This window comes from Coregonus lavaretus (assembly GCF_964263955.1).
Source record: "Coregonus lavaretus genome assembly, chromosome: 16".
Lineage (NCBI taxonomy): Eukaryota > Metazoa > Chordata > Actinopteri > Salmoniformes > Salmonidae > Coregonus > Coregonus lavaretus.
The window spans coordinates 24,486,235-24,500,441 of NC_140003.1; the positions used below are offsets into that span (position 1 = coordinate 24,486,235).

Sequence of the window (14,207 nt, forward strand, 5' to 3'; positions counted from 1 at the left end):
ACACAGCAAATGGCCTGAGGTCACAGTGATGAAGAGCACCTCAGCGGAGAGAACCATCGAAGAGCTACAGTCAATCTTCACTCGCTTCGGATTGCCAATGCAACTTGTTAGCGATAATGGCCCCCAACTGGTGTCTGAAGAGTTCCAGTCATTCATGGAAGCAAATGGAATTCAACACATCAAGTCAGTGCCGTATCACCCTGCAACGAACGGCCTCGCTGAAAGATTTGTCCAGACGTTGAAGCAAGCTTTAAAATCATCAGAAGGGAATGGGTCCCTCAATAGGCGCCTAAACACCTTCCTGTTGACCTACAGAAACACACCCCATGCTACAACCAAAGTGGTACCCGCGTCAGCCATGATGAAAAGACAGCTTCACACTTCCTGAGACCTCCAAAGACTAAACAGGTTGTACAGACACAACAGAGAGCACAGGTGGAGAGATAGAGCAAAGCAAAAGACAGAAGCTTCAGAGTTGGAGAGGGAGTTCTTGCTCGGAACTACTGCAAAGGGCCAAAGTGGATGCCAGCAACAGTGGTCGCACAAACAGGCCCTGTGTCCTACACAGTTCACACACCGGAGAACATCATCTGGAGGAGACACGTGGATCAATTGTTGCCAGGAACCAACCTCAGAGATGACTCATGTCAAGTGACAAACCAAGATCAGCTACTGGAGACCTACCATGACTACGAGCCATCACCTGAACATCCGCTGCAGTAACCTACAAATTTGGAAAGTGCTCCAGACTCACCTGAACCAGCCAGAGTGCCTAGTCTGGGTAATGTTGAACCCCAGTCTGGGCATACACCATCACCACTCAGACTCAGAGACAATGCGACTGTAGACTCACCTGTATGTCGTCATTACCCTGCAAGAGAAAGACGACCCCCTGAAAGGTTGAACATTTTGTTCATACTAACCTCCGACATTGGGGCAGTTCAGAAAAGGTTATTCTGAAAAGTTCCTTTATTTACATTAAGATAACTCTTATGTTAAAAATAAAATAATATGCAAAACAGTGAATATTTACTTTTTCCTTATGAGGCATCAAAAGTAAAGGGGGAGGAATATGTTGTGTATTGATATTCTATTTTGTTCCTTTAGGGCAGCTGTAACGCCCCCCTGCTTATGTACATTGTAATGCTTGGAATGTTTTGTCCTGTGAAACGCGTTAAACAATGCCCACGTTAGTTTCTACTCCCGTCTCATGTCCTGTCCTTATATTAGTTGTATAAGTAATACAGTGTGCTATACAACAAAAAGAGTTTCTACATACAGTGTCTTCAGAACGTATTCATAATCCTTGACTTATTCCATATTTTGTTGTGGTACAGCCTGAATTCAAAATTGATTAATTCCAAAAAAAATCTCTACACACAATACCGCATAATGACAAAGTGAAAACATGTTTTTAGAAAGGTTTGCAAATGTATTGAAGTCAAAACTGTAACCCGGCCACTCATGAACATTCACTGTCTTCTTCGTAAGCAACTCCAGTGTAGATTTGGCCTTGTGTTTTAGGTTATTGTCCTACTGAAAGGTGAATTAATCTCCCAGTGTCTAGTGGAAAGCAGACTGAACCAGATTTTTCTCTAGGATTTTGCCTCCATTCCATTTCTGAAAAACTCCCCTGTCCTTCACGATTACAAGCATACCCATAACATGATGCAGCCACCACTATGCTTGAAAATATGGAGAGTGGTACTCAGTAATGTGTGGTATTGGATTTCTCACAAGCAAACACTTTGTATTCAGAATTAAAAGTGATTTGCTTTGGCACATTTTTAGCAGTATTACTTTTGTGCCTCGTTGCAAACAGGATACATGTTTTGGAATATTTTTATTTTCTACAGGCATCCCTCTTTCCCCTCTGTCCATTAGGTTAGTATTATGGAGTAACTACAATATTGTTGATCCATCCTCATTTTCTCCTATCACAGCCATTAAACTCTGTAACTGTTTTAAAGTCACAATTGGCCTCATGGTGATATCCCTTGAGTGGTTTCCTTCCTCTATGGCAACTTCCTCCTTCTCAACGTTCTCTAGTGGGCACTTATAGGCTAAAAGGCCTGGCAGTTCTAGTGTTAAGCACTATTATTGCACACAGAGTCCATGCAATTGTTACGCAAATTTTTACTCCTGAACTTATTGCTATAAAAAAGGGGTTGAATACTTATTGACTCAAGACATTTCAGCTTTTCATTTTAAAACGTTTCCAAAAACATAATTCCACAATTTAATTATGTGCTTTAGCGATTGCCAATGGTGTTGAATGCATAGGGAAGACCGGGGCTATGTAACTGGGGCTAAGTGTAGCCTATTCACAGTACATAATGCTTGGTTGGCTGGATGCCAGTGGAATGTTTTTGTTAGACATTCAAGTCATCAATATGTTGCTAACTTATGTTTAGACTTCAGAGTTTGTGATCTAGCTAATGATTAGCCCAATGGGGTAAATGTAGATGGGAAACCCTCAGCCTATTTATTTATAGCCACTATGCTGCATCAGGTGAAAGTGCTTATTGCTAAATAGCACACCTGCCTGATAATATGGACAAATATGTTATTGGGATCATTTTATATTTTAGATGTCAGCATCATTTAATTTTCATTTATTTTGGAGTAGAATGTCCTTTTAAAAAGTCACCAAAACTGACCTTCTCACAGTCATTCTCCCCCCAAAATGACATAATTAATTGAAATGTCCATTGAACAGCAGTAGGGATTGTACCATTATTACCTGGTATTTACTCAGAAATGGTATTGTCACGATCGTCGACAGATGAAGCGGACCAAGGCACAGCGTGATAAGCGTACATTCTTTAATTGGTGTACACAACACGAACCAAAACAATAAACAAACGATACGTGAAGTCCTAGGTTACAACACAAAACCTTTCGGAACAAGATCCCACAATAAACTAGTGAAAACAGGCTGCCTAAGTATGGTCCCCAATCAGAGACAACGAGCTACAGCTGTCTCTGATTGGGAACCACCCTGGCCAACATAGATCAACACGATCTAGAACCAAAAACATAGAAAACAAAACATAGAAAATCCACACCCTGGCTCAACATATAAGAGTCCCCAGAGCCAGGGCGTGACAGTACCCCACCCCAAAGGCGCGGACTGCGACCGCGCCACACAAACACAAGGGGGTAGGGGCCGGGTGGGCATTCCGCCTCGGAGCCGGATCCGGCTCCGGGCGTGACCACCACTCTCTCGCTACCCCCCCGTAGCGCCCCTGGTCTGGTCTGGCCCCGCTGGCCGGAGCTGGACTGGACACCGGTGGAGCAGATTGCTCAGGCTCCGGTGTGGAGCAGCTGTGGAGCAGGCACGGGCTGTGCCGGACTGACGACGCGCACCACTGGCTTGGTGCGGGGAGCAGGAACGGGCCGGACCGGGCTGACGACGCGCACCACTGGCTTGGTGCGGGGAGCAGGAACGGGCCGGACCGGGCTGACGACGCGCACCACTGGCTTGGTGCGGGGAGCAGGAACAGGCCGGACCGGGCTGGCGACGCGCACCACTGGCTTGGTGCGGGGAGCAGGAACAGGCCGGACCGGGCTGGCGACGCACACCACAGGCTTGGTGCGAGGGACAGGAACAGGCCGGACCGGGCTGGCGACGCGCACCACAGGCTTGGTGCGAGGGACAGGAACAGGCCGGACCGGGCTGGCGACGCGCACCACTGGTTTGGTGCGAGGGACAGGAACAGGCCGGACCGGGCTGGCGACGCGCACCACAGTCTTGGTGCGAGGGTCAGGAACAGGCCGGGCTGGACTGTGGAGACGGACTGGAGGTCTGGAGTGGAGAGCTGACACAACCCGTCCTGGCTGAATGCCTATTTCCACACAATCTGTGTGCGGCATCAGCACAGGACGTACAGGGCTGTGCACTCGTACTGGCACTACAGCACGTGGCACTGGCGCAGGATATCCGGGACCGAGGAGGGGTACTGGAGGCCACGAGCGTTGAGCCGGCACACTCCGTCCTGGCTGCATGCCCACCTTAGCACGACACGTGCGTGGTGCTAGCACAGGACGTACAGGACTGTGCCGGAACACTCACGGCACAGTACGTGGCTCTGCATAACACGGAACCTGCCCAGTCTCACGCTGCCTAGCCTGAGTACGGGGAGTTGGCTCTGCTCTACCTCTAGGCTCCGCCAACCACCCTTCCAGCCCCCCAAACCTGATGGCCTCCTCTCCTAGTCAGCCGATTCGCCCTGTAGCTGCCTCCAGCCGCCCCGTCGTCCACGCCGTGTGCCCCCCCCCCCAAAAAATGTATTGGGGTTGCCTCTCGCGTGTCCGTCGTCGGCACGGTTGGCGCCGTTTCTCCTCTCCTGCCTGGGCATTTACTTTTGCCCATGGCCCTCTGCCCGCGAATATGTCCTCCCAAGACCACCATTCGCCCACCTGGGACATCGCCAACTTCTCCTCCTGGGCACGCTGCTTGGTCCTCTGGTGGTGGGATCTTCTGTCACGATCGTTGACACATGATGAAGCGGACCAAGGCGCAGCGTGATAGGCGTACATACTTTTATTAGTGTACACACAACGAACCAAAACAATAAACGATACGTGAAGTCCTAGGTTAAATACACAAACCTTCCGGAACAAGATCCCACAATAAACTAGTGCCAAAAGGCTGCCTAAGTATGGTTCCCAATCAGAGACAACGAGAATCAGCTGCCTCTGATTGGGAACCACCCTGGCCAACATAGAAAACACGAACTAGAACACAACATAGAAAATAACACATAGAAACTCCACACCCTGGCTCAACATATAAGAGTCCCCAGAGCCAGGGCGTGACAGATATGGTCAAATGGTAATTACAGTACATAATTATAAGCTATTCATTATTTGTTTATTTGGGATTCATTACAACTGCATATTTGTACCATTTTGGGTTTTTTCTTAGACGCCCAGCTCCCTTCTTTTGTGATTTGCAGACCGCGGCTACATCTTGTCTTACACAGAGTAGCTGCTAGGGGGCCTACATTCATAGCCTGAATCGGAACTGAATTGTTTCATTTCACTTTAATTTGACTTTGCGATTTAATCTGTTCATTGAAATTGTTTGTGCCTCGGGCATTATTCAAAACAAATTTGGAAGCGATTGGATCAGTGAGTGTGCAACACCTTGGTTACAATGTTTGTGGTGGGATCCTTTCACAGTTTCACAATAATATAGTCTTCCCCTCCTTGTTTTATGTTTACAGCAACACGGCAGCACAGCCTTTATGCGGGCATGGTGAAAACAGAAAACAAATTGGGTAAATCAAGTTTTGTTGGTTTAACTGCGTATGTCTCTGGCCTATTCAATGGGTAACTATATTGAATTTCATGTAATGGAATATAATGTTGAACTGTTTTTCAGCTTCTCTATAAGTTTGACTGAGGAACCACTTCAGTGAAAAGGATCCAAAGGATTTCAGTATGGCTGAACAAGTCCAAATCAAGGTATATAACAAAGAATAAATAATCTCTCCACAATATGCTGTCTTCTCAGAAACACCAGAGACTACATTCAGAATCTGGGGTTGTCTTTCACATTTTTTTCTGCTTGGTTTATACAGTATACACATCGGTTATGCTCTGCTTGTGGTCATAGCTTTAGATGGGATAAAACACTGTTAAATCAGCTGTGAATAATCTTATTGTTAACATCTATATACAGTGGCATATACATTTGAATGAAATCAGACTATTTTATTTCAGAATGAAGATGACAAACCAACTGACCTGCCAGCTGAGATCAAGGATTGGAATAAACATCAAGTGAAACAATGGGCTCTCAACGAGGCTTGTATAGACAGTGAATCTGCAAATATCTTGCTTCAGCAGAACATTAATGGGCCCAGTCTTTTACTTTTAGAGAAATCTGATTTACTAGAGGTGGGTGTCACACTGGGGCCTGCAAAGTTGATCATTCACAAGAGAGATGAGCTTTTGAAACTTAAGAAAGTGCAGTTGAGTAACCCAACAACAAATCAGTCTGGTAGACCGTGCAAGCCGTACCCTTTTCATCGACACCATGATGCCTGCCGATACAAGGCGAACAGGATTCTTGATGTAACAGAATCAGGTGCATCAGACTATATTGAACCCTGTCATGAATATAAAGGATACATCCATATGTCAGAGGCAGCTGTGGAGAGCAAAATGAACAAGTTCACTGATGAGGTTATTCGATTTGCAGCAGCCTGCATGAATAGTCGCACTAATGGCACCATACATTTCGGAGTTGGCGACAAGCCAGACTTTGTTCATGGACAAGTTTTGGGAGTTAGCGTCCAGGACAAAGAGGCATATGTCAATGCTCTGCCACAAGCCATTGAGGGTCATTTTGAGTATAAACATATCCAGGCAGCCAAGATGTGCATCAAACCACCTCGATTTGTTGAGGTTCTCAATCCCGATATGACATCATCAGAGAAGTATGTGATAGAAGTGGACATCGTGCCAGACTTTGTGATCTGTCAAGAGAACATCTATCATGTTTTCAGCTTGGATACAAGGAAATCAAAGAGGAAGTCCAAAAGCAAAGAAATGGAGAAAGAAGAGAAAAAACTATTCTTCATTCGTGATAGTAGCAGCAGCAGGGATCTCCTTGCACTAACCACTTTTGCCAAGCCGATGGAAGAATACAATAGATTTGTCTGCAATGTGTCACAGCTATCACAGCTAAGAAAACAAGCGGAGGAAAAGCGCCTTAGTGTGGTTAAGAGTAGTGTCCAGGGCTCCAGACTAAGTGAAATGATAACAGGTGGATCCCAATCCTTAGACAAATCCCACTTCGAGCGGTATGTGATAGTGACCAACAAATCACATTTAGTTCAATTGGACTCCCTGGGATTTCTTCCTGAACTGAACCCAACTGCTGTTTTGGACTTTGACCCAGAGTCGACAAAAAATGGATTGATGAAGCACTTTGAAGACCAGAGTACAATAAATGTCCACTTGCCAGTACAATATAAAATCACAGAGGCTGTCGAAGACATTGCTAGCAAGCTAAAACTGACTCGAAACACCAGCTGGATCCTCTGCAATGGGGGTATCGAAGGAGAGGTCCCCTCAGATGTAGATGACTGGTTGATAGAGAAAGGAGCGTCTGTACGAAATGTGATTTCATTCCTGTGCCGGAAAGATGTGCTACCACACAAGAGATTCCTGGTTATTTTCATATTGTTCTCTACTGTGAGTGAGAAAATGGACCCTCTACTTGAGACTTTCAGCACATTCTGGCAGGAGCTCAAAGGAATAGAGCAAATACTTTGCATCTGTGAAAATGAAGAAGCATTCACCTGCTGGAGGGACCTGATTGAAGCCCGCTATGGATTAGACATTAAAGCAAGGTCAATCTATGAGCTCAGTTTTGCTGAGGTTAACGGCACCGTCCTCAGCCTGTGGTCAGACAACCGGAAATCCAGCCGTTTCCTACCCTGTGGAGGAGGAAGCAAAGTGCTGTTCAAAAAGAAAGAGGAGAGCAGCCTGGACACCCTGAATGTTCTGTGTGTAAACCAGTGTGAGGGTGGAAATGAAGACAAGGCCCTTATCCAGGAGAAGTTCTACAAAGGAGGAAAGGTGTCATGGTGGAACTTCTATTTCTCTGAGCAGCCAGGATCCATGCCATTCATCAAACGGGACAAGTTCGACTTCATCATGAACACTGTCCTACCAGCTTTGAGCTCTTTGAGAAAATCTTGTGTGTCCTTCAACCTTTTCCATGTTCCAGGATGTGGTGGAACTACACTAGCCATGCATATATTATGGGCACTGAAAGACAAGTTCCGTTGTGCTGTTCTGAAGGACAGAACTGCTGATCATGCTGTTGTTGCCGAGCAAGTGGTCAAGCTGCTGATGTATGAGACAACAGAGCAGTCGCCCCGGATTCCTGTTTTGCTCATGCTAGATGACTTTGAGGAAATGGATGACGTGTATGATTTGCAGCAGCTCATTGAGAAAAAATGTGTCAAGAGGGACATTGGATCTCGGTCCCCGCTGGTCATTCTACTCAATTGCACGAGGGCTGAGTCTTGGGAGAAGACTGAATCAACTGAAGACACTGTGTACATTGGCAATAACCTCTCTGAAATGGAGCAGTGGCAGTTCGAGAAAAAACTAGAGGAGATTGAGAAGACCTACAAGAATGCAGATACATTCTACGCTTTCATGATCATGAAGAAGAACTTTTCACCCGAGTATATACAGGGTGTGGCTCGCAACACCCTAAAGAGCTTCAACATAAATCACGAACATGGACAACTCATTGCTGTTCTGGTCTTGTTGAATGTCTACTGCAAGGGTGCAACGCTCTCAGTCTCTCTCTGTGAAGAGTTTCTTGGGCTCCAGACCAAGCCACATAGTGGATCCTCCGATGTTAAGGCTGGATTTGGGAAGTTTTCCACTCTAGTGACCTGCTGCACAGAGGAGGCTAAGGTTGTATTCGAGGCAGTGAGAATGATCCACTCAAGCATGGCCGTGCACTGTTTGCAGGAGCTTACAACCACATACAGTGTAACCAAAGCTGAGATTACAGATCTACTGCTCACCACAGACAAGCTTTATGAGTGCATACAGGGCAAAGACAAACTCATGAAGGATGTTCACACCATGTTAGTGAAAAGACATCACTCAGTCAAGGGTGAAGATTCTCAGTTCTCACCTCTCATCCAGGATATTGCAAAGGAGACACCAGGTGTTGAAGAAAATGTGCTATTCAATGCAGCCAAGCGCTTTGAAAAAGATGCTGTCATCGCTCAGCTTCTTGCCAGATACCAATACCTGAAGAAAAGGGATTTCAGGGAGGCGAAGGACTGGGCAAAGAATGCGAAAGATCTTTCCAGAGATAGCTCTTACATTTCTGACACATCTGCACAAGTGATCAAGCATGAGCTAAAGAGTGCCATACAAAGTGACAAAGAAGATCCCATAAAACCTGAAAAGCTGAAAGGCTATCTCAGAATGGCCCAGTCAGCAACAGAGGCCTTCAGAGAAACACAGGAGATTGCAAAGAAGGAGGCTACTCTGAGAGGACAAAACAAGAGAGACAACAGCCCTTTCAACACTGCAGGTTGCCTTGGAGAAATTCAGGTTGCAGTCATCATTATCGAAATACTGGAAAAGATTCCAGTGTTTTCTTCAGGCAATGTCCGTCATGACATTCTGAGTGAGGTTCTCTCTGGCAGAATTACAATCCAAGATGTTGCGACGAACGATTCCAGACATCACAAACATGCCTCGTATTACTACATTCTCCGGGAGTTTGAATATATTTTGTACAACCTCAGACATAACATGAAGAAGCACTTTGATTTTCTTGACAGCATTTATGTCAACTTGGGTCCCAGGTTCACCCTGAAAGACAGTCGAGAGGAAAGAACTCGACAGGAGCTCTTCCGGTGCTTTCATCGATACAGTGACCTCTTTTGCAAGACGGATTCCACAGAATTGATGAAAAACAAGAACCTGAGCATCATGCTCCAGATTCACAAGGGAAGGCAATTTTTGGAGATGAGAAAAGCTGATACTCATTCTGGGATTCTAAATTGCCTCTCCAATGATACCTCAGTTGACATGATGCAAAAGATAGTCCAGCAGTATGACTTAATTCTGAGTAAAAATCCTGAAAGGAATGTTAGAGAAACGGTCAACTTCATCTATGCTAATGTTGTGCTAAACAGTATCAAACCGGAATCTCAACAGCTTCGCCCTTACACGATCCTCATTAATCTTCTTTGCCAAGTTCTTCAAGGTCAAATCCCATATGGTGAAAGTTTGGCATTGCACTTCATTGCCGTGGCACTGCTGTGGCCACAACATATCCTTATGTCACAACCTGCACCTGTGGCGTCTCAGAAGTTGGGAAGCTATGTGTCACAGATGAAGACATCATTCTGGAATGAGATGAAATCTGTGATCAATGGAAAGTTGCCTGTTGTCCATTTCTTCTTGGGGAAGAAGCTGGGCTATGGTCGCCTAGTTTGCCTTAGGGAAATCAAGTTGTGTGTAAGACCAGAAGACTTTGATTCACTTTGGGAAAATGGAAAAATATGGAAGCACGAGAGAGTCAAGGAGCTCCTTTGCAGGGTGACAGGAGAGGTACAAAGGAAATTCATTCTGGCAGATACCAGGTCCGTAGGCTTAAAGATAGAAGTCAATGCAATGTACAAAAGTCAACTCTGTGGAAAATCGCAGGGATCAAAAGTATCATTTTTCATTGGTTTCTCAATGAAAGGCCCACTGGCTTTTGACATCGATTGAAGAAGAGCCCAATTGATATGAAGTCAGACACAAATTATGCGATATCAGTCACTGTCATCTTGAAAATATTCTGTAGAGATTCTGTATAAATCACACAAAAAATAGGTTTACTTTTGAAATTAAGTTCTAAGTCTTAACAATTTGTTCAACATTATACATTATCTGACCTGGATTTATTTTTTACATTGTTGCAATGTTATATCTCTAGCAAAGACTCCAGGATGTATTTCTTTAAAGCACAATTAGGTTTAAAATGTAGTTAGGAAATATTACTTCTATTGTATTTGGTTTTAGTATTACTACTATATGCATTCCAATTTTGTTTTACTGTTTGTATTTTGTATATATGTTTGTTTAATATTTTGTATATATGTTTGTTTAAGTGATATCGATATCAATCTTTGATGTTCATATGTGCAGTGCAGCTTTCCACTTAAACATATTTCCAACATTCTAAATGCACTGATGTTTGTAAAAATTATTGTTTGTTCAAAAAACTCCAAAGCACTCAATATCATAACATGTAGTAAATACTCCAATGATGTTTCCTGAATAAAAATGATGTATTTGTTCTATTAAATGCCACATGTAAAATAACATGGTGTGTTATAGTAATAATTTGTCTCCTGTGGTGTCCCTTATTTTAGATGAAGTAGGGTGAGGTACCCCATTATCAACAAGTGCCATAGAAAGGTGTAAAGTTCAAGCATGTGCGAAATATAATAATATTTTGATGCAATAACTCTGTTACAATAAAATACAAATAGCTTATTAATGATAACACTAAAGAGACATTTTGTCAAACATTGATCAAAATATGTTCCTGATTCTTTTGTTATTTATCAATGTACAACATACTTTCACCACACCTTTTGTGTTGTTGTACAAAAGTGAACATAGTACTTCACAGGAAATGTGCTAGAGGGAGATGTCCAATCATGTTGTCAAGTCTGACATTGAGGCTGGCCAGGCTGGTGACTGACAACCACCAGCAGGATCTACCTGGACTGGCCCCAGGATCCTAACCAGCTACAGGCATGCTGGGTAAACTAGAGACCAAGTTAGGGAGAGATTGGTGTAAGGAAAGCCTAAATACACAGGAACAACCTTGGCTCAGGCAATCATCACGGACCTTCTTTCCATCCACACTCTCCCTTCAGGCCAACGATGTAGGATGCCTTGCTATGTCTATAAGAAAAACTTTTTTGAGATGTTTGTCGCAGGAAGTGCCATAAGCTTAATACTAAACAGAGAAAGATACATTTTGTCATACATTTACCAAAATGTGTATCTGACTCTATTGCTATTCATCAATGTACAACATACTTTCACCACAACTTGTGGTAGGTGTTTTTGACAAGATATAAAGTGTACAAAAATGAACAGAGTACATAAAAAGAAATGCACTAGGGTGAGATGTCCAATCATGTTGTCAAGTCTGACCTTGGGGCTGGCCAGGCTGGTGACTGACAACCACCAGGACCTACTGTACCTGGACTGGCCCCATCCTAAGCTACAGGCATTCTGGACAAAGCTGAAGCCCAAGTTGAGGACAGATTGGTGTGAGGATAGCCTACAAGTTTAGTATAAGACTTAGCCTTATTACTACAGAGGAACTGAGGGGATGTGTCAGGGGTGAACAGAAACGAAAACAACAATATGATACCTAACAAGTGCCCTTGGACCAACCACATACTGTTTCACAACTCCTGTGTCATACAAGTGTTCTCTGGGCCCTGACCTGTGCTTTCTTTAGTTGGAACAGAGTGACAGAGTTGATTTTGTTTATAACACATGCCATTGAATAATAAATTGAACTCAGAAGAATAGTGCAGAGCAGTGCAAAATACTTGATGTTGAATGAAATCACATCATCACTGTCATGGCAGTCAAGTCTAAATTTAAGATTGTCTTTCATTAAAATGTAATACTTTCCTTAACATATTGGACAATATCAAGCTATTTCAATTTCAGGACAGGTATGTGGAAGAACTGATATGCTGTACATAAAATGTTACATAAAATGGGAGATAAATAACAGAAGCAGAATAGAATCATTAGCTAAACATCATACATTATATTATTTGGTAATTTGCCTTATCTGTAGTTCTGTATTGGGGGTTGAAATATTTGTCTGGATTATTTTAATTAATATGTTTAAATAGGTAAAGCAATTGTGGTACGAAGCAAACAAAGAGTTTGCATCACTTTTGAAACACTGTAGTATTGCAAAACAAGCCACTTTTGAATAAACAGAAACCATGTGGATAGGAAAGATATGATAATTTGTAGATGAAATCAAAGTAAGTATAAGAATGAATACTTTAGTGTGACCCCTACAAAACAGTTGGTCCCCACTCAATTTATAATACCATATGTACTGATACCGCAGAAACTAATGTTAGCCTTCTAATATGTAACATCAAACAAATCAACAACTACAGATTGTACCAAAGGAAGGCCAATAATGTAGTATATTCTTTGAACAACACTTTATGATACATTTGACAAACTTGAGTGATTTTATATAGATTTTCATGGTACTGACTTAAAAAAACATGTCCATTTTGCAGGAGTAATAAAGGTATTTAAAATGAACCATGTTTTATAAATGAATTACACATCTCATCAAAATGTATCAATAACTTAATACAAAAATAAAAATACCAAAAAGTAAAACAGACAGAACCATGTTTGGACAGAAACATTATATATAGGGTGAGCTATGAACAATCTATACAGTGGGGAAAAAAAGTATTTAGTCAGCCACCAATTGTGCAAGTTCTCCCACTTAAAAAGATGAGAGAGGCCTGTAATTTTCATCATAGGTACACGTCAGCTATGACAGACAAATTGAGAGAAAAAAAATCCAGAAAATCACATTTTAGGATTTTTAATGAATTTATTTGCAAATTATGGTGGAAAATAAGTATTTGGTCACCAACAAACAAGCAAGATTTCTGGCTCTCACAGACCTGTAACTTCTTCTTTAAGAGGCTCCTCTGTCCTCCACTCGTTACCTGTATTAATGGCACCTGTTTGAACTTGTTATCAGTATAAAAGACACCTGTCCACAACTTCAAACAGTCACACTCCAAACTCCACTATGGCCAAGACCAAAGAGCTGTCAAAGGACACCAGAAACAAAATTGTAGACCTGCACCAGGCTGGGAAGACTGAATCTGCAATAGGTAAGCAGCTTGGTTTGAAGAAATCAACTGTGGGAGCAATTATTAGGAAATGGAAGACATACAAGACCACTGATAATCTCCCTCGATCTGGGGCTCCACGCAAGATCTCACCCGTGGGGTCAAAATGATCACAAGAACGGTGAGCAAAAATCCCAGAACCACACGGGGGGACCTAGTGAATGACCTGCAGAGAGCTGGGACCAAAGTAACAAAGCCTACCATCAGTAACACACTACGCCGCCAGGGACTCAAATCCTGCAGTGAAAGACGTGTCCCCCTGCTTAAGCCACAATGATCCCAAACACACCGCCCGGGCAACGAAGGAGTGGCTTCGTAAGAAGCATTTCAAGGTCCTGGAGTGGCCTAGCCAGTCTCCAGATCTCAACCCCATAGAAAATCTTTGGAGGGAGTTGAAAGTCCGTGTTGCCCAGCGACAGCCCCAAAACATCACTGCTCTAGAGGAGATCTGCATGGAGGAATGGGCCAAAATACCAGCAACAGAAAACGTTTGACCTGTGTCATTGCCAACAAAGGGTATATAACAAAGTATTGAGAAACTTTTGTTATTGACCAAATACTTATTTTCCACCATAATTTGCAAATAAATTCATAAAGGTCCTCCTCTGTAGCTCAGCTGGTAGAGCACGGCGCTTGTAACACCAAGGTAGTGGGTTCGATCCCCGGGACCACCCATACACAAAAATGTATGCACGCACGACTGTAAGTCGCTTTGGATAAAAG

General features: G+C 43.3%; 1 protein-coding gene across 1 annotated transcript; it reads left to right on the plus strand.

Moving 5' to 3' along the window:
- Nucleotides 1-5,388: 5,388 nt before the first annotated feature.
- On the plus strand, nucleotides 5,389-10,859 carry LOC311143447 (sterile alpha motif domain-containing protein 9-like). Its single transcript, XM_084179263.1, has 2 exons — nucleotides 5,389-5,472; nucleotides 5,731-10,859. The coding sequence occupies exons 1-2, from the start codon at nucleotides 5,449-5,451 to the stop codon at nucleotides 10,273-10,275; spliced, it is 4,569 nt and encodes a 1,522-aa protein (XP_084035389.1). The 5' UTR covers nucleotides 5,389-5,448; the 3' UTR covers nucleotides 10,276-10,859.
- Nucleotides 10,860-14,207: the final 3,348 nt, after the last annotated feature.